We start from the raw sequence: 23,065 nt of genomic DNA, 5'->3' as shown, positions 1-23,065 counted from the left end.
ACTCCACAACATTTCAGTTTGAAAGAATACAGTTACTAGTTACTTTGCTCATTTACTCATTTACACCATCAGTTTAGAAAATATGACATATTGTTACAGATTAAACTACAAATAAGAATGTAAGGTATTTAGAATAAGCAGCTTCTCCAACTCAATGAAGAGCAACAATTAAAGCTAATTAATATAATGATACAAGAATATAACAATCATATCATTATTTTTCTTCACTATAAAAACCTGTTCGCTTATTGATATAAATACATCTGGCTGAGAAGGACTTTTCCTTGTAAAAGAGTATTTCTACAAAGTTGCATGCTTATTTTGCTGAAGCAAACCATGTGATTACAGTAAGTTAAAATGTTCATGTACTTTTATGAATATTTCCATTTCCATAAATGGTCCATCTCTACTTTATTTATTTTACATGCAAAAATTATATCTTTTGATATAGGATATATTTTTTTAAATGAGACAAACATTGAAGACTTATTTAAAAATCCATCCTCAGCTCTTACATACTCACCATACTAACATGAAAGCCATATTAATAATTGTTCAAGAGTAAATATTATAGATGACTTTCTGCACAATAAATTATTTTATCTTTAATACGTTTGACGGATATTTAATTATCTTTTGTTAATGACACCAAAATAAATGCCGTGTTTATTTTTTACACCACATGTTGATGTTGTTGCTTTATAGTTTAAAAATAATCAAACTTTAACAGACTTCCGTTTGTTGACGGAAGTAGCGATTGAAACCCGGAAGTCGTGTCTTGCATCAGGCGAAGGAGGCGGAGAGAACTCATGTGGCTCAGTCGTGTCTGCTAACCTAAGCTGACGTCTCATTCAAAGGTATGGAGAACAAATTATGATCGTTTTCAGCACCGAGCCATATGTATTTTTAAAAATTGTTGCTTAGAACAACTTTGAAACGAAGACTTTTTGCATAAAGACGCGTTAAGCTCATGGTTTGTACCAAAGTCGTTGTTTAGTTAGTGGCATTAGCTAAAGCTAACTAGCCTGTTAAGGACTTCTTGTTTTCAGGCTTTGACAGTGGAAGGAAACCGACTCCACAGAAAGTGAAACCAGCTGAATATCGTAGCCATCGTCTGACACTTTGAAACGATGTCGTAGAACGAACATTGATTTCTTAAACACGTTTAAACCAGTTTGTTTACACATCTTAAAACCTTCTTTGGCGTCGCCTGAAATGTTAAATTACACAAACACACCCACCATGTTATTATTAACATGCCAGCCATATTTGTTTTGCAGAGCTGGCAGCACAAGGAAAAATAACTGAGTCAGAGTCATCAGTGTTCACCATGTCCATCCTTTGTGTTTCTCCACCAGAGATGGCCGCTCTCTATGTGTCCCCTCACCCCGATGACTTCAGGAGCCTTCTGGCCCTCCTGGCTGCAGAGTTCTGTCCGACCTCTCGCCCTCGGACCATCACAGAGGACCCCCCTGCGTCCCTGAATGTCCGCTCCAGACCCAGCCTGGTGCTGGGAGCCGGGGACGGGGGGGACTCTGTCCTGAGCGGTGCCAGCGCTGTGGCCTGGTACCTGGCATCTCAGGGGAAGAAGGCTGGTGAAGATACCAAACAACAGAGCCTGGTGTGGCAGTGGCTCAGCTTTGCGGACAATGAGCTCACTCCTGTGTCCTGTGCTGTGGTCTTCCCGCTGATGGGGGTGATAGCAGTGGATAAGAAGGTGAGAGGACTATCCAAATTCTTACTGTGGAACTGATCAGACCTGGTATAAACATCTGTCCTGAGAGATCCCATCACAAGTGCACAGCATTAAGGACATGCCTTTTTACACCTGGAGTCAAAATGTGTCCTGAATGTGTCTCCTGTGATCGAATCTTACTTCCCTTCCCTATTTGTAAAAGAAAAATTCTGTGTGCAACGACAAAATTGTTGTTTTTTCCAAGTCCACATAGACAGGTGTGGCAGAAGTCACTGTGTTTGTGTGGGTGTGTCAGTGTGTGTGTCAGAGCAAGTAAGAGAGGAAGATAGAGAGAGTTGAGTCAGGAGGAATTCAATTAATCTTTGACCAATTTAAGAAAAGTATCATTCAATATGTGATTGTCAGTGTTGAAATTGTGCTGGTGGCTACAAACCAAAGTATGAGCACTAAGAAGAGAAAAAAAAAACAGATTAATTATCATTCATCTTCATTTGTGGCCCAGGACAGATCAGTTGCCGGACAGTGAAAACAATGTGGCCACACAGACCAACTCTGAACATAGTTTGAGTGATTGTAGCTCAGGACACATTCAGGATTCGGGTGCATTCAGATCTGTACTTCTCAGGACAGATGGTCTGATTGGGGTCATAGACATTTGAATGATATTTTTCTGGGGAGATGAGATGATGAGACTGTTTGACTTGTGCATTCTCAGTTGCAGCATAGCTCTCGTGCAGAGCTGCTTCGCGTTCTTAAGGTTCTCAATCAGGCACTGGAACCCAGAACCTTCCTGGTGGGAGAGAGCGTCACCTTGGCTGACATGGCTGTAGCTACAGCTGTTCTTCTACCTTTCAAATATGTAAGTATGCTGTGCAACATGTTGTTGTGTTACCGGTTGTCCCACATAGTTGCTTATTGTCTCCTAGCCTGATATCTTAGTTTGAATAAATCAGCCAATCATATTCTGATCATTAGGGCCCAAGCACTGACTTCAAAGGTCAGGTGAGACCCTATTGAAATTGTAAGGATTATTATTATTCAGGCAAATGAATTGGCTTTTTGAGGGCTTTACCATGCTCAACTTCTTAGCAAAATTTGCAGAAAGTTAGAAAGTGGTGAAAATGTATGTAATCTGGAGGAATTTTCAATGGGCGTCGCAAAATGGCTCAACGGTGCCCCCCGAGACCCCCGGAATGTGTTCACATTGACCGATCTTCACAAAAATCGATACACAGGTGTATCATGACCAGACAAACAAAAAACGTCTTAGGTGCGATTGGAAAAACACAACAGGAAGCCTGCTAGTTTGCATTTAGTGGCCATTTTGGCCATATTTCACATTTTTTCTCTGATGTACTTGTACCAGGGTTTTCATCGGATCAACTTCAAATTGAGATGAGTGTCATCACAACAAGATGGAGATAAAAACTGACTGACGGATTGTTTTTTTCGTCACACGGTGTGACCGTGGCGTGGCGTCAAAGTTTGATTACACGCCATTAAAACACGATGTTCTGTAACGCGGACACACATGGACCATGAATCCTTAGATTTCAGTCTTCCTAGATCAAAGGAAACTTTATTTTTAGGGCCCGAGCACTGACTTCAAAGGTATTAGGTGAGACCCGGTGTCAGGTGAGACCCTATTGTAATTGTAAGGATTATTATTATTATTCAGGCAAATGACTTGGCTTTTTGAGGGCTTTACCATGCTCAAATTCTTACCAAAATTTGCAGAAAGTGGTAAAAATGTACGTATTCTGAAAGAATTTTCAATGGGCGTCGCAAAATGGCTCAACGGTGCCCCCCGAGACCCCTGGAACGTGTTCACATTCACCGGTCTTCACAAAAATCGATATACAGGTGTATCATGACCAGACAAACAAAAAAGTCTTAGGTTCAATTGGAAAAACACAACAGGAAGCCTGCTACTTTGCATTTAGTGGCCATTTTGGCCATATTCCGAGCACTGACATCAAAGGTCAGGTGAGACCCTATTGAAATTGTAAGGATTATTATTATTATTAGGGTACGAGCACTAGGGGTGGGAATTGGCAAAAATGTGACTATTGAATAGTATTGCGATATTTGGGCCACGATTCAATAGTATTGCGATTCTGCGATATGTTGCGATACTGCAAGTATTGCGATTCGATTCTGCGATATATTGCGATTCATGTCCCCCATATTATTGAAAGGCATTACAAGAAATGAGGAAAATAAGACTGCTCAACTCACTTTAAATGTCACATTTAATTCTGTGAACAACATAGTCTTCTCCACATTAACTGAAGTGCAAAAACTAAGAAAGGGTAGTGCAAAAACTTTGTCCTTGAACATTCAGGACACAGGACCTTTGTAATTATTTTCTGAATAGGAGACCTCTCACATGAACACTGAGCTCCTAGCACATAACTTACAATTATTTAAATACAATACAGTAACATAAAGCAGACATAATAGAGTAACATATACCTGAGAATAATCATATAAATAAGAGTAACTTAGAGCTTCAATCAAATTGAGAAAAATAAAAAAATGTGTACTACTAGAGTCCAGTCCAGTTGGCTGCAAGGTCATGACCCAAAATGTTAAATTCATTTGGGAATATTGGCATTTTTGTTCAGAAAAAAGAGTTGGTCAACCTGCTCATATGTTAGAGTGCTCCTCTGGGCCGTTACTATATCTCCTGCAGTGGAGAACATCCTTTCCGCATACACACGAGGTATCTTTTAAACTCTGAAACTCTCCTCGTCATGCTTTGCCAGCCAGGGGCTGTTACATATACTTTTTTATTTTTTTATTTATTTTTTTAAATATTGCAATACTTTGTGCTACAGTATCGATATAATCGCGGGCGCAAAATATCGCGATTCTTAACAGAATCGATTTTTTCCCCCACCACTACCGAGCACTGACATCAAAGGTCACGTGAGACCCTATTGAAATTGTAAAGATTATTATTATTCAGGCAAATTAATTTGGTTTTTGAGGGCTTTACCATGCTCAAATTCTTACCAAAATTTGCAGAAAGTTAGAAAGTGGTGAAAATGTACGTATTCTGAAGGAATTTTCAATGGGCGTCGCAAAATGGCTCAACGGTGCCCCCCGAGACCCCTGGAACGTGTTCACATTGACCGGTCTTCACAAAAATCGATATACAGGTGTATCATGACCAGACAAACAAAAAAGTATGTAGGTGCAATTGGAAAAACACAACAGGAAGCCTGCTATTTTGCATTTAGTGGCCATTTTGGCCATATTCCACATTTTTACTTTGATGTAATTGTACCAGGGCTTTCATCGGATCAACTTCAAATTGAGATGAGTGTCATCACAACAAAATGGAGATAAAAACTGACTGAGGGATTTTTTTTTCGTCACACGGTGTGATCGTGGCGTGGCGTCAAAGTTTGATTACACGCCATTAAAACACAATGTTCTGTAACGCGGACATACATGGACCATGAATCCTTTGATGTTGAGCCGCAAACAAAAAACTCCACTCCTGCAGTGTTAGTCTTCCTAGATCAAAGGAAACTTTATTATTATTGTTCTTGTTCTTTTCAGGCACTGGAGCCGTCGGACAGGAAAGTCTTGAACAATGTTACCAGGTGGTTTACAACCTGCATCAATCAGCCACAGTTTCTGAAGGTGTTTGGGGAGATCACTCTGTGTGAGAAGATGGTTCCTGTCACACCGAAGACAAACGCTGCTACAGATGCTAAACCTGCTAATGCCAGTCCTGCTGCTGACTCTGCCGAGGCCACAGCTAATGGTCAGGAGGCTCTGTGCTACAGTAAATGGATATTTATTTATTTTTTGTAAACATCAGTCTGATTATCCGGGACATTATCTTCCTCAGGTCCTCCAAAGACAGAAGCTCAGTTGAAGAAGGAAGCAAAGAAGAAAGAAAAGATGGAAAAGTTCCAACAGAAAAAAGACGTGGAGGCGAAGAAGAAGACACTGCCACAAACAGAGGTAAAGATAACTGACAAAAACAGAAGAACATTGGTGCAAGTTTGAAAACGTAAATATGGACAGAAATTGATTAAACATGGGTTGCTTGATAGCGGTTTGTGTATGTACTGTTTTATCTTTCTACAGAAAAAAGCCAAACCTGAAAAGAAAGAATTGGGCGTGATCACATACAGCACCCCCACTCCTCCCGGGGAGAAAAAAGGTGATTAATCACAATGGGAACTGGGATTCTATGTAATAGAGATATACACTCAACATCACTGTGGTGGGAGGCTGCTATGGTCACTACATCGACTGGAAAACAGAATCATTCAGCCTCTAAAAGACATTAACTTCTAAGAGAGCTGCTGTGCAGATGATTGCACAAATGGATTTCTAACAGACTACTGAAGACTCAGGAGGGGATAATTGTTTTAGAGGGCTGCGTAAAGTTAACACATAGCATGCTATAACATTTATAATAACTAATACATAACTTAGACATATCAAACACTCTGTAATATGAATACATATATCACTATTAGCTCCAGGCCCTTTCTTCAAACCTTCTATTTTTCTTTGCTGGTGTCAGATGTCGTTAGCCCCCTTCCTGACGCCTACAGTCCTCAGTATGTGGAGGCCGCCTGGTATTCATGGTGGGAGAAGCAGGGATTCTTCAAGCCTGAGTATGGGGTAAGAAGTCCCCCCCCTCTCACTACATTGACATAATGTCCCATATTTCATAGATAACCACATGTTTCTCTCTCATTCTTCATTCTGCAGAGGAAGAGCATTAGTGAGGAGAACCCTCGTGGCGTCTTCATGATGTGCATCCCTCCACCTAACGTGACCGGTTCCCTTCACCTGGGTCACGCCCTCACCAACGCCATTCAGGACAGTCTCACCAGATGGTAGCCTCAGATGGACTGTTCGCAGTAACCTTAAAGTAGTAATTTATTCAATAAGACTCTTGCAGTTGTCGACGGCATGTTTGAAATGCTTTGCTCTTCTCCAGGCACAGGATGCGAGGCGAGACCACCCTGTGGAACCCGGGCTGTGACCACGCTGGCATCGCCACCCAGGTGGTGGTGGAAAAAAAGCTGAAGAGGGAGCGGGGTTTGAGCCGCCATGACCTGGGCAGGGAAAACTTCGTCCAAGAAATCTGGAAGTGGAAGAACGAGTGAGTTTAGGAAGATGTCAAAGCTCTAAATGTGTGAACAATACTGGAATAAAAATGATAAACAAACTTTGCTGTTTTGCCTTTTCAGAAAAGGAGACCGTATCTACCACCAGCTGAAGAAACTTGGCTCCACATTGGACTGGGACCGCGCCTGCTTCACCATGGACCCTGTGAGTTTTTTTTCTTCTATAAAATCCCTGAACCTATTTGAATAAACTTTTAATGAATTGTTCCTTGTTCTCACGTCTTTATCATTTTTTTCTACCACCAGAAACTTTCCTATGCCGTCCAAGAGGCTTTTATCCGGCTGCATGAAGAGGGAGTGATCTACAGGAGCAAGAGGCTGGTGAACTGGTCCTGCTCACTGAACTCAGCCATCTCTGACATCGAGGCAAGTTATTTACCTAACTCTTTGATTTAAGCATTTTGGTTAAATATCAATCAGTCTTACCTGTTTATCTCATCACAGTCAGATGATAAATATCTTAATTTTGTCAGTACAATAAAAAGTCACAGGAATGATTGAGCCCACTTGTTCATATTATATGTTTTGTCTGGGATATAAGCGAGCAGTCTGTTCTCACAGTCAGGGTGTTGGCAGTTAGCCCTACTCCATTAACCCTGATAGCAGACTGTAACGGGACAGTTTCAAACCGTCTCTCATGGTGGCCTCTCTTGATTAAATCCTCTGATTGCTTTGCAGGTGGATAAGAAGGAGCTCACCGGCAGGACTCTGTTGCCTGTACCTGGTTACAAAGAGAAAGTGGAGTTCGGGGTCCTGGTGTCGTTTTCATACAAGGTCGATGGTTCAGGTGCGTGAGCTCACGGATCCCCCCAAAAAAGTTTTGAACAAAGACATCTTGCTCCATGTGATTAATTCCATTTCGCTCTTCCTCTTTTTGGTTCCGTAGACGAGGAGGTGATCGTGGCCACGACCCGTATCGAGACGATGCTGGGAGACTCGGCTGTGGCTGTCCACCCCACTGACCCCAGATATCAGCATCTGAAGGGGAAAATGGTGCTGCATCCCTTCTGTGACCGAAAGATGCCGATCGTCTTTGATGACTTTGTGGACATTAGCTTTGGAACAGGTAGACGTTGCTACAGGAGAAGACGAGCTGTCTGCCGGTCTAGAATGTGCTGTGAATGAGTAATTGTAACAAATCGTCAAGTCACTTTTCCTCATTAACGCTGCTGTCGTTTTTTCTCCTTTCCACCTCTCATGTCCCTCTGCACCATTTTCTATTCAGGCGCTGTCAAAATCACCCCGGCTCATGACCATAATGACTACGAGGTTGGAGAGAGACACAATCTGGCCTTCATCAACATCTTGGACGAGAATGGCCTGCTCATTAATGTGCCCCCACCCTTCCTGGTACACTGTCTCATTATCGTCCTTCCCCCTGCAATGAGTGTATCTCCACTGTGACACTGAGAGTCATCCCTCTTTGTAGTTTACCAGGTGCAGCAGTTTTCTTTCTTCATCTTTCATTTTTGAATCTTCTTTCTGTCCCCCAGGGCATGAAGCGTTTTGAGGCCAGGAAGTCGGTGCTGCAGGCGCTGAAGGACCGAGGCCAGTTTAAAGAGATTAAAGATAACCCCATGGTTGTTCCAGTCTGCAGGTAAAGTTAACCTTGCGTGTGAATACGTTATTTTGTGTTTGAGGTTTTATTCAACCCATTCAGGATCATCTTTTAAGCCCCAATGTGCATCTACTCCATCAGTCGTTCCAAGGACATCGTGGAGCCGCTGCTGAAGCCACAGTGGTACGTGAACTGCAAAGAGATGGGGAAGGAGGCCGCTGACGCCGTCCGAGAGGGACGACTCAAGATCATCCCTGATCACCACCTCAAGACGTGGTTCAACTGGCTGGACAACATCAGGTAATTACCTCCAACAACGAGGTTATGTTTCATCTGTTTGTTTGTATCTCAGTTATTTAGCAAGATTACACAAAAACTACAACAGATTAGACAAAGATGTATGGGTCAGGTATTCAAATAGAAATTAATATACCTAAAGTTACTAAATCTACTGTCACATAAAGGAAAGTAAAGCTGCAAATCCTCAATGAATGTTTTGGAATTTTTGCTAAATTCAAAGTCACAAAAATAGTGAATTGATTATCAAATTGTTGCTGATTAATCTTCTGTTGATCAACTGGTCAAATTAAACGACTGATTGTCTCAGCTCTAGGCAATAGATTATTATGAATTATCAAGTGTGCAGTGAGTGCTTCTTCAGGTCGTCTCCATCCATCTTCCTCTCAGGGACTGGTGCATCTCTCGACAGCTGTGGTGGGGTCATCGTATCCCTGCTTACTTTGTCACTGTCAGTGATCCCTCTGTGAAACCAGGAGAGGTAAGACGATGTCTTGAAGCTTTTCAGATGACAGATAAAAGGTCTTTGTGTCTCATTCTGTATGTTTTCGTTAGCCTCCTTTATTTAGTTGTTCTCTTTTTGTGTTTTTTTCTTCTTCTTTAGGACATGGACGGTCACTACTGGGTGAGCGGGAGATCCGAGGAGGAGGCCAGAAACGTGGCAGCAAAACGCTTTAATGTGTCTGCTGACAAAATCGCCCTCAGACAGGGTGAGATAGAACAGCCTCTCATGCAGCAATCTCATCACCACACTGACCATAAAGATAATTTAATCGGTTCATGTTATGCCACATCACAGATTCACCTGATTTAATTAATTCTAACCTACTGTTATACAGATCAGATAACTTTTGTTCCTGCGTTTCAGATGAGGACGTTCTGGACACTTGGTTTTCGTCTGGCATTTTCCCCTTCTCTATCTTCGGTTGGCCTAATGAGGTAAAACACTGAGGTCTTTCAACTTGTTACTGACACAAAGGGCACTTTGCTCTGTGTATCTGCAGTCGATATTACTGTTATGAAAACGCTCATATAAGGTGCAGAACCAAAACAAACTCTAAAACCTAACGATAGTTGAAAACAACCACCCTAAAACCTGAAAAGCTGATGGAATTGCCAACATTTACAAAAAAATGTAATATCTCAACCTGAATTTGGCTTTTAATTGTAAATCCTTGCTTCATTATCATATTTACAAAAACCAATGAATTCATTTTCATATTGTTGTTTTTGTCAACGAAACACTGCTTTAATCTGCTTTAAAATCCCACTCGTCGCTTAGATCACAAGTCATTGCCTTAAACAACACTTTAAAAACTATTTTGCAGGATAAGAGCTTGAAAAAAAAGATTACATTTCCCAGAATGCATTTTTTCTTTTCCCACAAGCATTTTAGCGAATGCATTTGATCAGTCACATTTCTTGAAAATTATGACATGGTAAAAATGGGCACTAATTTGTCTCTAAAGGGAGACGCACGCACTGGGTCTTAGGAGTATATACCTACATGTGTTGCATCTGATGTAAACAGATTTTAAACAGTTTTCTGTCCACGTAAGTAGTGTTGATATGAAAAAAGTGCTCATCAATGTATCGATCAATGTATTTCCGTCATTAATGTTGTGGTCTTCCTTTAGAACGAGGACCTGAATGTGTTCTACCCCGGCACGTTGCTGGAGACGGGCCACGACATCCTGTTCTTCTGGGTCGCTCGTATGGTGATGATGGGTCTCAAACTGACGGGCAAGCTGCCCTTCAAAGAGGTGAGAGACCAATCAAAGCTGTCAAACGCAGCGTAGCACAGGATCTCATCTTCGTTTCATTAACTGGACGTGACTCCGTGATGACTTATATTTTTCTCACAGGTTTATCTGCATGCGGTGGTGAGGGATGCCCACGGAAGGAAGATGAGCAAGTCTCTAGGCAACGTCATTGACCCCCTGGATGTCATTACAGGAATCTCCCTGGAGGTAAATCCTTATCACAATTTGATGCATGTTCTGACACACGCAGTCTTCCTTGTCTCCCATTTGAAATGTCTTTAAACACGGTCGCCACACACTCATTGCTCCTCTGTGGCCAATATTCTTGTGTAAGCTTTATTAAGCACCCTTTTCCTGCTTCCAACAAGCTTTTATTGAGGCCATCAATCTCTCCACCAGCTGGAGGCAAACCTGCTCTGTCAGAGATTGCAGAACTGTCCTCTAGAGGGCACTGAAGGACTAGTAGTAAACTGCACCTTAACCTCAACTTTTCCTCACAAGGTCCTTTCCTGTCGGTCCAATTAAGGCATCAAGACGCAGCCGACGGGGGCTTCTCGTGCCCAAGACCACACATTGTTTTATTTTTCAGTGGTGACATTCCACTTTATTCTCTCTACCCTCCAGGGTCTTCATGCCCAGTTGACAGACAGCAACTTGGAGCCTGTGGAGGTGGAGAAGGCAAAGCAGGGCCAGAAGTCAGACTATCCAAATGGCATCCCAGAGTGTGGCACAGATGCTCTCCGTTTCGCCCTGTGTGCCTACACAGGCCAAGGTGAACTTGTTTGTTTTTTTCTGTGGCTTTCACCCTCTCCCCTGTTCTGCCTGCGTTGGCCGGCGGCCTGCATCTCTGCTTTAAATTCATAAAACACATCAAAACACTGGAAGACAGCGTTGCAGTCCTGTCAGTTTTTAATGCACACTGAATGATCGTTTGTTCCTTTTCGTGTCCCTCAGGCAGAGACATCAACCTGGATGTCAACCGCATCCTGGGCTACCGTCACTTCTGCAACAAGCTGTGGAACGCTGTCAAGTTCGCCATGAGGAGTCTGGGAGACAACTTTGTGCCGTCAGAGAAATCCCAGGTGAGACCAGGAGACGAGATAAAGGACACAAACAACATGAGGAAAGACTGCGCCACATTTTTTATATTCATCCAGTGACATATGAGACTTATTGTGAGCACGTAGATGCTTAGTAAAACAATCTTTTTTCTCAGTTTTTTATCTGTGGGTATATATTGCGTATATGCTGCCCTGTTTTGTATTCATAGGCTTGTACACGATGACATCTGGGAGGTAACAAGTACAAGTGTCATGTTTACTGAATCTGAACATGTCCTCTTTGCCGTGTTTTCCTCCCAGTTGTGTGGAGAGGAGAGTGTGTCCGACAGGTGGATTCTGTCTAGACTGAGCGCTGCTGTCGGCCTCTGCGACGCCGGCTTCAAATCGTACGACTTCCCCGGCATCACCACCGCCATTTACAACTTCTGGCTGTACGAGCTCTGTGATGTCTACCTGGTAAGAACCATTCAGACCACTGAGCAACCAAGGTTAATTTCCCTGACATAGATTTTGTGAGGAAATGTCAAAAAGTTCTGCTAAGGGCTAAGGTGTCTTAAAAGAAGCATTCCACTACTTTTCTCCCATCTCCTCTGTCCTCCTCCTCTTTGATCTCCAGGAAAGTTTGAAACCAGTGTTCAGTAAAGCTGAGGAAGACGAGGCCAGCCAGAGACGAGCCCTGGTTTCCAGACAGAGCCTCTACACCTGTTTAGAGGTCGGTCTGCGCCTCCTCGCTCCCCTGATGCCCTTCGTCACCGAGGAGCTCTACCAGAGGCTTCCACGCAGACGACCTCAGACTGACCCCCCCAGCATCAGTGTCACGTCCTACCCCGACGCCGAGGAGGTGAGTTTGAGAACAGAGGCTTGTGTTAAAATTCACCATTATACAAACGTTTTAATCTCATTCCTTGTAGTTCTGCTGGCAAAGTGATGAGGTCGACCGTAACATGGAGTTTGTGATGACTGTGATCAAGACCATCCGCTCACTCAGATCTGACTACAACCTGAACAAGACCCGAGCTGACTGTAAGTTATTAAACACAGAAATTACTCTTAATTACATTTACTTTCAAGGCCAACTGTGCTTCATCTCTATTAGATATTACGGTTGTCTCATAATGGCTCTTCATAGCGTTTTACTCAACCCCTCTTTTGATAAAAACGCTTTCAAACACTGCAAGATCGTCTCGTTCTTTGCCCTGACGAATATAATGATGTAGATAAGTACATTTACTGAACTGATGATTTACTGTAAATAAATACAGTTTAACAAAACCCTTTGTACTCATCACATGTAAACACAACTGCACATCTTTTCTGCTTTGTTTATTCTTTAAAATAAGATTTCATATCTGCAAAAATATGAGCAGATACATATGCCAATATGTCTGTGAAAGGCTCATATCAGCAGATTTTTTACTGTAAAATTATAAAATGGTCGGGTTCTAAGCCTTTTATGACAGTGTAAAATAAAAAAACATGTTAAAAGCATAAATCAGATTAAACTACTGAGCAGCATGTAGAGTAGTTAAAATTGGCTCCACCTCGAACACCACTACAACAATTCTGTTTAGACAATAATGCATCAGTAACAATAGTCTTGTGTAATGTTACACCAACAGGGGTTACTGTTAGTGGTGGAGTACTTTTACTCTTTGGCCTTTAAGGAAGTCAATTTTACTGTCATTGTTTATTTAGTAAATGCAGGACTTTAACTTGTAAAAGTGTTTTGATTTTGTGGTTTTGTTACTTCTACTTATGAGCCTGAAAACTTCCCCTAACCTCAAATTTGTAACTTTGTGTATGATGCAACGCAGGAAATAAGAACCACAAAACTCCACCAGCAAAACGACACTGCCTGTTACTGCAGTCATTTCATGTGACATATTAAACTGTTTCTCTTCTCTTCACACTAATGGTCTCAGTAGAACAATCAGTGTATTGAATCTTTAATGTATATTGTTATATAAATAATTAAATGACGCCTAACCTTCACTTGGCACACATCTCTTGCAGGCTACCTCGAGTGCACAGACTCTGCTACTGCGTCCCTGGTGCAGCAGTACAGTCTGCAGATTCAGACCTTGTCGCATTCCCAGGCCATCATCCCTCTGACAGCCAACCAGCCCGTCCCAGAAGGCTGTGCTGTGGCTATTGCCTCTGACAGATGTACTGTCAACCTTATGCTCAAGGTGAGGGCCGGTGATCTGCTGGACTGTGTTTGGTTCACTCCCGTCTGTGATGTGCTAATAGACTAGTGGGGGGGACTTAAGTCGTATATCATTTGATCTTAAGGTTCCACATCAGTTAAATTAACCCGAATAAGAGTTAAGAGTATGATTGTACCTAACTCTTTAATAATCAAGGTTCATATGATAGGAAAACTATTAAACTAGGTCTGCTCCACTGTTTCCCCTGAAATAACCAGATTGTAATTTTAATTTGTCATTAATTTGGCCTCATCTTTAATTCCCTCAGGGTCTCATTGATTTGGAGAAGGAAGTGGCGAAGCTAATGACAAAGAAAGGCGACTTGGAGAAACAGATGGAGAAACTGAGAGAAAAGATGGCGAAGAGCGACTACAAGGAGAAGGTGCCAACGAAGGTGCAGGAGCAGGATGCAGAGAAGGTGGGAGGAATGAATTTAACCCTCAGGGTTTCTCCGGGTGCAAAGATGTGAACTCCTGGTAAATAATCGCTTTCTTTTTTCCGCAGCTACGGCAGAGTCAAACTGAACTTGAGAAAGTGACGGAGGCCGTGGACAACTTCAGAAAAATGGTGCAACCTTCCCCCTGAGTGCGGTTTCATCAGGATTTATTTCCACTTCTTTCAAGTTACTTTTCATATTAATTTTTCAAGTTGATCCTATTATGAGGGGAATTCAATAAAGCTCTTAAGATGGGAAATTGTCTTCAGTGAGAGTATATAATGTGCTATTTGTTGAACCCTTTCATCAAGCAACAAACAAACTCAGTCCCTTATGTCAAACATTTTATTTCGCTTATTTAATAGAACATGTTTGAGCATAGCTCTGTTCAGAAAGATAGTGGCCACAGAAAATAAAATAAAACCTGAAAAGCATAAAACTGTCTGGCTGCATTTTTAAAGATTAAACTTCATTATTTCTATTACATTGTGGTTGTGTATATGTTTATTCCCAGGTATTTCTTTACAAATACAGCCAAGAGAGAACAATGGAAGGAGCGAGTGATGGCTTGTGCACTTACTTCAAATGCATCCCTTTCTTTTTGAGGAGACTAACACTTAAAAAAATGACTAAACACTAACCTTAAAAAGAAAAGATGAACCATATTTTATACGTTCTTGGCCGGGTAAGATTAGACCAGATCTTTTCAGAAGCCACCACAGAAGCAATATATGACAATAAATCTGTCTTGCAGGGAGGAGAAATCACTAATACATTCACAACATGCCAGGAACACGCGCTGACCGCGGGCCGTCCAAATCCTATACTGTTCTTTCCCTCTCATCCATCCAGCTCTTTTCTTTACAGTCTCCAGGGTGAGTGGAACTCGGAGGCGGGGAGAGGAGTGCAGTGTGTTGTCTCAAAGTTTCGCATATGCTTCCGTGCCTTGGAGAGAGAAAGAAAAAAAGAGTGGGGACGGAGGAGGAATTGAGAATGAGAGGTGTGGGAGGGCAATGAACAAAAAGTGCAGAACTTGATTATATTAGGCTCGGTGTGTCTGGCTCACTGCCGGCATATCTCTCTCGTCTCTTAAGGGTTTACATGGGGAGGTGAATAAAGTCCAATTCAGAAGGCATTACCCAGGGAGGAAAGCATAGCATTAGCTGTAATTGATGGCACTCCTCTTGTTTGATGTTAAATGACTTCAATAAGCTGAGCGTGGTGAAATATATTACACCAGTCAACCTGAGAGCACAGGTGAACCGGTTGCTATGGCAACCGGGAGAGTGTTTCTCAGCAGTAATGATGTCTGCGAGTAGCTGTGATACGTTTTCCTTTTTTTCTTGATGTGGAGTGTGAGAGAAAGGGGAAGGTAAGCCTAAAGCAAGAAAAATGGGGGCTTATTGAAGAAAAGGAAATTAGACTTTGGACGTGCGAAGGGAAAAGCAGAGTATGTGCAACAACCTGTTTCAGGATGATGAGATAAAGACCACAGGTGGCTGCCCTTTAACCCAGACAGGAAGAAAAACTAGTGTCCCCACTGAGATGGAGGCCATGGTTAACAATAGATCATTTCCTTACCAAGAAAAGAGCCAGCTGCCGCCTTCCCTCCAGAGTCATATCCTCACCTGGGAACAGTGAGAGTGTGTCAGAGCAGACAGGAACACTGAGGTGATACATGTGGCTACGAGGGCCGTGCTGTCTGAAGTTCTATTTGCCTATTAAATGTGAAAGGGACCTGGGGCTTACCAACACTCCATGGAAACAAAGCATCTCCGTCGGCCTTGTACGACTGCAGCACAGACACACACCAGTCGTCGTCCACTTGGTAACCACTGTACACAGTTGCTGCAGGGCGAGAGTGAGCTGCTGTTACACACTGCTGCGCTTGTCCTTTCATTTATTCTGTTCTACACTAACCTGACAGAGTTAAAAGCATTAATTAATGAATCCAACCATAGACTTGATATTAAGATAGACCACACATCTCAATGAAGCCCAAATGGCAGTTTGCTTAGTAGTGATCGGGAATGGAGCCACGGTAGCAAATTCTCCCTGTCATGTTTTATAGCAACTAATTAAAACCAAACCTACCGCAACAATCAACACTTGAACATACATCAGTGTGAAAAGAGCTACCTAAAAAAAAATTGTTGAGAAAATAAATCTAAATTGTTTTGGGTTTGTGACCCATCCACTAACACAGAGGAAGGGGAATTTATGACCCATACTGCAGCCAACCACCAGGGGGTGATTGAGAAGCTTTGGCTCCACTTTTGGGAATCTGCCATGTTGTCCATCTCTTTATACAGTCTATGAAATAGTAATGGTGTGAACACACTCACCTTCCTCTATGGTATTGGAGGCTCCCAGCCAATGTCTGACAGCTCTGATCCCTTCCTCCGTCATTATTTTAGGGTACCTGCAAAGGAAACATGTCACTCAGCAAGTCCAAGTAAACGGAGCAGATTCAAAAGTTGTTGACTGTTGAGATTAAACATTGATGAGACTCACCTGGACTGTAGCAGTTTGAGCAGGAGGTCGTTGCCTCTGTTGGACATGACGTCCTCTGGACCCCTGGAGAACAGGAAACATCTTACTGGTAATGTGTTGGGAGTAAATTTACAGATTTTTTCCCTCTGCGAAGCCACAACGGTGGTGAGCGGAAGAGGTTGTTGTTTTTTGTTTGTTTGTTTCCCAGGATTATGTAAAAACTATAAACCACTTTCAATGACATTTTGAGGAGGGATGAGACCTGGGGAAGAACTCATTACAATTTGATGCAGAAGCAGAATTTCTTTTGACACTTTCTTTAACATTATGAGATATGGCATTTTTCAACATTTTCCTTGATTTCTTAAGAGAATAATTTATGGATCTGGTTTTTAGAAAAGCAAGGGATTGATATGAGTGTGTTAAAGTTAAAATAGAAACAAAAACCTGGATCTGGTGAATGTAAATGTAGTTTCATAAGGGGACTGTTGCTGGAGGTATACGCTCTACTGAGGCACATTCGAGTTATTCTATGCCATTCATACAGTTTCTTTCTGAAAACACTTAGATCTTTGCTGTGAACGTTTTCTTAAAGGAAGGTATGTCAGATAACAGTTACTCTTAGCTCATCATCTTATCAGTAGTAGTTTGTTGAGGCAGTTGTAAATAGCTTTGCAGAACAGTGAATGTCATAAAATCTATCAGGTGCCAGTTTTACAAGCTTCTGGTAACATTTTAATCTTATCCAAACACTTCCTGCATAAATTGCACATAATGTTCCACCAAAAGTAAAATGCACTGTGCTGCAATGTTTACTGACAGATGATTGACAGACGGACTGTGGGGACTTACGTTGTGGTGATGATCTCATCTCTAGTTCTCCGGATCAGCAGGACTGGTCCCTGGTATCTTGAGGAAGAGGAGTCGTATGAGTCATTAACCACATCATCACATTATATTGTTCAATGATGCATCATCATATTCCAATGATGATTAGTTTCACTCTAAACTTCTCCCACTCACTTAAGAAGCTGGTCTGCGTTGTTCAGGTTCATGTACTGCCTGACTGTGTGCTGCACCAGCGGTCCTGAGGGAGAACACAGATGTCTCAGTTATTGAAATAAAACTAGCAGACGCAGAGTTAAGTTCATGACCTTCTAGAACTCACTCCAGCTGTTGGGCATGACCTTGAGGGCCAGCGGCAGGAGGTCATCGAACGTGGCGTCCAACACTATTGATTGGATCTCTGGGTATGACATCACGCCCCAGGTGGCTGGGGGAATCGGGAGAAAGAGGGACAGAAAATGAAGAGTAAGAACGAGCAGAATAGGATGAGTAACATTTACAGCATTAACATGCTGATCATGTCTTGTTCTTGTGTACCTGCAAATCCTCCTATGGACCAGGCATATATGACTATGTCGTTGAGCTGGAAGCCCAGTTCATGTGTCGCAAACTGGATCACGACATCCATGGCATTGGCCTCATTCTGGGGTAATGGTACTCCCTGGAAAGTGGAAAATAAAATAAAAAATTTGGCATAGAACTCAAGCCACAAACTGTAAGACAACATGTACCTCTAAAGGGTTAACAGCTTTAAAATATTTTATTCCACTCCACTGATATCATCTACCATGGCACTTAACCGACCCTGTTTCGCAATTCTGTCAAACCGAAACCAGAATGTCGACATCCTGTTGTTTTCACATTGTTGGTTTAGAATAAGTGAAACTGCGTGCAAGCGCACACATACACACACACACACACACACACACAGTAATCTGATGCCGGTTAAGCTTGAGATGTGGCATTAACTGTGACAACACTGCTCACCGTACTGCCTCCAAAGCCGGGGTGGTTCCAGCCCAGCACTGAGTATCCACCTACAGAACACATCAACAGAGGCTTTAAATCCGATCCGACAAATACAACCGTTTCAGACCAATAGAACATTAATATAAAACTATTCCTCACCCTCCAGTGGAGTGTTCATGCAGCCCACCTCATAGAAGCCAGCGTTCCCCTCACAGCAGATGACCTGTGGCACAATTCATACATTTCAGGAACAGTCTGTAATGCGTTTCATGTAACAGAAGTTTTGTTGGACCCTGGAATTTGCCCAAGACACAAAAAAACCATGAAATCATTGGAGACATTTACCAGAGTTTGGCTGTTTGGTTCCCCTTCTCTCCTTCGGTCCACAAACATTGTGTCGATCTCATTCCCATCACAAGCCACAAGCTTGTTCCTTTGGCCATCAAACTGTGACAAAATAGAGGGAAATTGATGGTGATAGGTATTTATTGAAACGCTTATTGACAGTTCAAAGGTGTGTATGTGTTTACCTCTTCGACCAGCTTAGCCTGGCCTTGCTGGAGCATGGGTCTCATGGCTCTCTGCAGTAAACCCACAGAGCCAGGGTACAGCATCCTCCTCCCGAATGAGTGAACAATAAGATAACTGCAGAGGAAGAGAGTAGATGTGATGACACCGTTGCACCATTGAACACATACTTTGTATTTGACTGGAAAAAAGAAGATGCAATCCTCTCCTGCCTGTATTTTGGGGTCCTGCAGTATGAAATGCGTTTACCTGATGATGTGACATGGTAGAGTGCGCACGGAGTTGAAGAAACTGTCTGCTGCTCCTCTTAATCTGGGCTCGGGCTTCAGCAGAGAAACACCAGCTTTGGACAGTTTCCTGTCACGCACAGAGTCAAAGGCTTACAATGAAACAAAGGAGCCATAAACCATTTGACATTCAGTGGATTCAGGCAGTTAACTTCACAGTACAGTGAATTAACTCGTTTTTTTAAAAGAATTACAGCGAACACAAAGCCATTTGGATATAATGGATACAAGAGCGAAAACGTACGGATTGCTGACTTCTGTCCAGCTGAAATCCGAAGGCCAGTGTGAGAAGTCAAAGTCGTAACACCTCAGCTTTTTCTTTGTGAGAGAACAAACAATAAAGAATCAGGCTTCAAGTTAAATTCTGAGGAACTAGTTCAAAGAGCAAGTTAGTCTTCAAGGTGAATTCTTACTTTGTGTTTCAAAGACCTCACCTTATTTGTTTGAGTGTGATTTTGTTTTGTTTCTTTGAGAATAGAGATAAACTGAACATACTCCGAGTTCTTCCATCTCCCCAACCCTGGGGGGGAGGAAAAGGAGAGATGAAACGAAGAGAAGGGAAAAGCTAAGATTAACAGATAGAAGAACACATCACAAAACACACACACACACACATTGCTGCAAAGCCTCAAGCGTGTGTTTCCTATGATTGTTGGCTGTACACCTTGTCCAACTGACTCAGTGTTGATTACATTTTATTGGCCAACATCATATCGATGATAGATTTATTGAATTAGTCACAGGCCGTGGATCAGTGGAAATCTATAGCCTCACCTCTTAGACAGGCCACTCCTAGGAGACACACCGCCACGGTTCCCAAATACTGACTCACTGGGACCACCTTACTGCTGCAGATGTAACCTAAAAGCACAAACAGCAACAGTTACACAGACGTCCACACAGCCCCCCCACATCTCTGCCAGGGCCGAGCTTCATTAACATGCACCAACACAAAGATTTACAGGCTTACATCTGCCCTGCAACCACGTGCATATCAATATCCAGACCTCAATTATACATTAAGGATTAGAACACAAACCTTACATTATTACTTCCTATTGATGTGCAGTTCATGTCCAACACATGTGACCGAGACTAGAAAGCCTCACTACAAAAAAGAAAGGGCCTCAGAAAGGGCCTCATTTTCTCAAAGCTGGGATGTTTATGAGAGTAACACTAGGCAATGAGGTTGATTTTATCAGGATTTTATGTATTAATCTAGATATTTTATAAAAATCACATTATATTATTTAGGCTATTTTCTGAGGTCTACTGAGCATTAACATTAAACCAAATTCTGTATCCTGTACTTTTTAAACCTTTTTCATAACAGCTTGCTCTGAATCCTTGACTATAGAATTTTCAGCCATGTGTAAAAGTCAATAAATGATGACCATATTAGGCTCAGGAGGATGTGAGATTCGATCCTCAACTCATACAGGCTGCACTCTGAAGTGTCCTTGGGGAAGACCCTGAACCCTTGACCGAGTATGAATATGAAAATGAAAGCACTGTACAAATGTTTGCGTGAATGGATGAAGGTCACTTGTTCTGTAAAGAGTAGAGTGGTTGAAAAGACAGAAAATATACCGTCCATAGTCCATTGACCATTGTCTCTTTCCACAACTAAAACTGTCCATCTTTGGAACAGCATCTCTTTGATTAAATGTCATAACTTAGGCTTCGATAAACTATTTCTATAAATGTATATTCCTCAGTTTGATGTCTGGTGCCTTGTTTTGCCTGAGCAAGACTGATATTCAATTTGCAGAGCTGTAAAATGGGCAAATGCAGCACATCCTCACACTGGTGAGCTGGAACCAGTGAATCCTTTGCTGATTTGGTGGACTCCAATGGTGGATGCTAATGGTGGTGGCATCTGATCGGGGATGATGTTTACAACCAGACTGCTTGACATACAATACTACCATTACTGTAAATATCTGCTCAATACATTTTTAATTGCTGCTCCCTTCATGTACAAATACTTTAAACATTGACACATGTTTTCCAGTATGCTACAAACTGTTTCTTCTAATCAATGTTCTTATTGTTTTGCTGATGGTCTCAGTTACATATCCCTCACATGTGTCTGTCTCTGAGGTTTCTACGTTTTTTTTACCCTGTTAAAATAAAGTTTTTTGTAGTTTTTCCCTTTCTCTTCATGCGGGTTAACAACAGAGGATGTTGCACCTTGTTAAACCCTATGAGACACCTTGTGATTTGTCATTACGGGCTTTAGAAATTACATTTGATTTGATTTGAATTAATCTGGCTCTCCTCGAACAACCATCATACAACCTACCTTTCTTGTACAGGTAGCAGAGGAGCAGAGGGGAGCTGTAGTAGGATATGGACAACAGAGCTGAAGCCTGGGGGGGGGGGGGGGGGGGGGGGGGAAACACACACACATTACCTGACTGAACTTCTGATTTCTGCTTCACATGAAGTGATCGATCATACAGAGCTACTGACCCAGCCGATGATGCTGTCGGTGTGTTTCTCCAGAACCCTGGGTTGGTAGTTACATCCCTGGAAACAGAAACAGAAAGTTAACTATGAGAGGCACTGCACCTGCTAGCGTTAGCTTAGCATGTAGCACTGGCTACAGGCACTTGAATATGTCTGAGGGATCAATATTCAAACTACACAGCCCCTGCCAGAGTTAACATGAATGTGTGTTGTTGCTTTTATTCGTTGTCGATTCTTAGAAAGCTGTTCTACTTCCGTTTGGGCGAAGTCCCCCCCCTCGGCTGCTTGCTAGCCACCGTTAGCACCGGTCTGTCAAAGTTACTGAGCAGTGACTCAGGCTCCAGTCAGACTCTCTGATGGTTTTACAGCAGAATGATGAAGTCAGGATCGAGCTGCAGCGGCCATTTCATTCATTCACCGCCTGAGACCGCGGCGGTGACAGCGGAGCTTCCATAACAAACCCGCTGTCACTTCCGGGCCGGGCCCCAGCGGCACTGGGACATGGAACCCGGCTCCGGTCCCACAGCGGGATTCAAACACACACACAGAGATACTCGGACAATCCTACCCTTCTCCCCCGGACCTCGGGTCGAGATTGATCCGGTGGGCGGTGGATTCGTTGAAGACGAGGCCCTCGAACACAGAGTGGCCACAACCAGCTAGCCATCCTGCCACTACGACGGGTACGGAAGCCTGCGCCCATCAGAGATCCTAAACGCGAAACTCACTCAGCAGAATTAGTTGTGGAGAAAAAAACTTTATTGGAGACAAGAAGCGGTGATACAACAGGATTTATACAAAAAAATGGATATATGTAAAAGCATTGGTGGAAATAACATATATTTACATAAATACTGGACTTAAATACAATTCTCGATTACTGCACATTATTTTTGGTACCATGCTAGTGACCTCTGCTCTTGCATATTCAAAAATATATAAATTATTGTATTTTCTTATGTTCTTAATGCTACTACTAGATTTTAGTTTTAAAACGAGGCTTACCTCCTTTTGGCAGTAGGTGGCGCTATCCCTATCACTAGACTAATTGATCTGTTCAGGTCAAAAAACCTCTTTTCTCTCTTCAGATCGTATAAATCTTTCATCTTTGCATCAAGACATCAAAGGATTCCAACACCACTGACACTGTGACATTAAAGCAAACTGACAACAAATAATTATTTTCTTAATGAATCCTTTGAAGGGTTCTTTAAAGCAGCCAAGAGCACTTCATCCAAAGTTTAAAACATGTCACTTCCTGTAGCCAGCAGGTGGCGCTGTAATGAT

At 42.4% G+C, this 23,065-nt stretch overlaps 2 protein-coding genes across 2 annotated transcripts; one reads left to right on the top strand and one right to left on the bottom strand.

Annotated features, from left to right (window-relative positions):
- The first annotated feature begins 795 nt into the window (after positions 1 to 795).
- On the top strand, positions 796 to 14,622 carry vars1 (valyl-tRNA synthetase 1). Its single transcript, XM_061080693.1, has 29 exons — positions 796 to 857; positions 1,359 to 1,717; positions 2,412 to 2,555; positions 5,267 to 5,474; positions 5,562 to 5,677; positions 5,804 to 5,879; positions 6,249 to 6,349; positions 6,440 to 6,567; positions 6,672 to 6,836; positions 6,925 to 7,006; positions 7,108 to 7,227; positions 7,540 to 7,648; positions 7,748 to 7,927; positions 8,087 to 8,211; positions 8,355 to 8,458; positions 8,561 to 8,719; positions 9,107 to 9,197; positions 9,321 to 9,426; positions 9,585 to 9,655; positions 10,354 to 10,479; positions 10,582 to 10,686; positions 11,104 to 11,251; positions 11,434 to 11,561; positions 11,841 to 11,996; positions 12,157 to 12,381; positions 12,452 to 12,563; positions 13,554 to 13,729; positions 14,016 to 14,165; positions 14,252 to 14,622. The coding sequence occupies exons 2-29, from the start codon at positions 1,361 to 1,363 to the stop codon at positions 14,330 to 14,332; spliced, it is 3,849 nt and encodes a 1,282-aa protein (XP_060936676.1). The 5' UTR covers positions 796 to 857; positions 1,359 to 1,360; the 3' UTR covers positions 14,333 to 14,622.
- On the bottom strand, positions 14,515 to 22,478 carry abhd16a (abhydrolase domain containing 16A, phospholipase). Its single transcript, XM_061080757.1, has 20 exons — positions 22,347 to 22,478; positions 21,782 to 21,838; positions 21,612 to 21,678; positions 20,081 to 20,167; positions 19,741 to 19,826; positions 19,551 to 19,624; positions 19,269 to 19,376; positions 19,022 to 19,136; positions 18,837 to 18,938; positions 18,651 to 18,714; positions 18,510 to 18,559; positions 18,060 to 18,183; positions 17,845 to 17,949; positions 17,700 to 17,763; positions 17,529 to 17,585; positions 16,698 to 16,760; positions 16,529 to 16,605; positions 15,933 to 16,031; positions 15,765 to 15,811; positions 14,515 to 15,128 (listed from the first exon to the last, which is right to left on the bottom strand). Exons 1-20 carry the CDS (start codon positions 22,443 to 22,445, stop codon positions 15,045 to 15,047), a joined length of 1,629 nt encoding a protein of 542 aa, XP_060936740.1. The 5' UTR covers positions 22,446 to 22,478; the 3' UTR covers positions 14,515 to 15,044.
- Positions 22,479 to 23,065: the final 587 nt, after the last annotated feature.

Source organism: Limanda limanda, chromosome 11 (genome assembly GCF_963576545.1).
Source record: "Limanda limanda chromosome 11, fLimLim1.1, whole genome shotgun sequence".
Classification (NCBI taxonomy): Eukaryota; Metazoa; Chordata; class Actinopteri; order Pleuronectiformes; family Pleuronectidae; genus Limanda; species Limanda limanda.
This window is presented reverse-complemented; position numbering and strand designations above follow the sequence as displayed.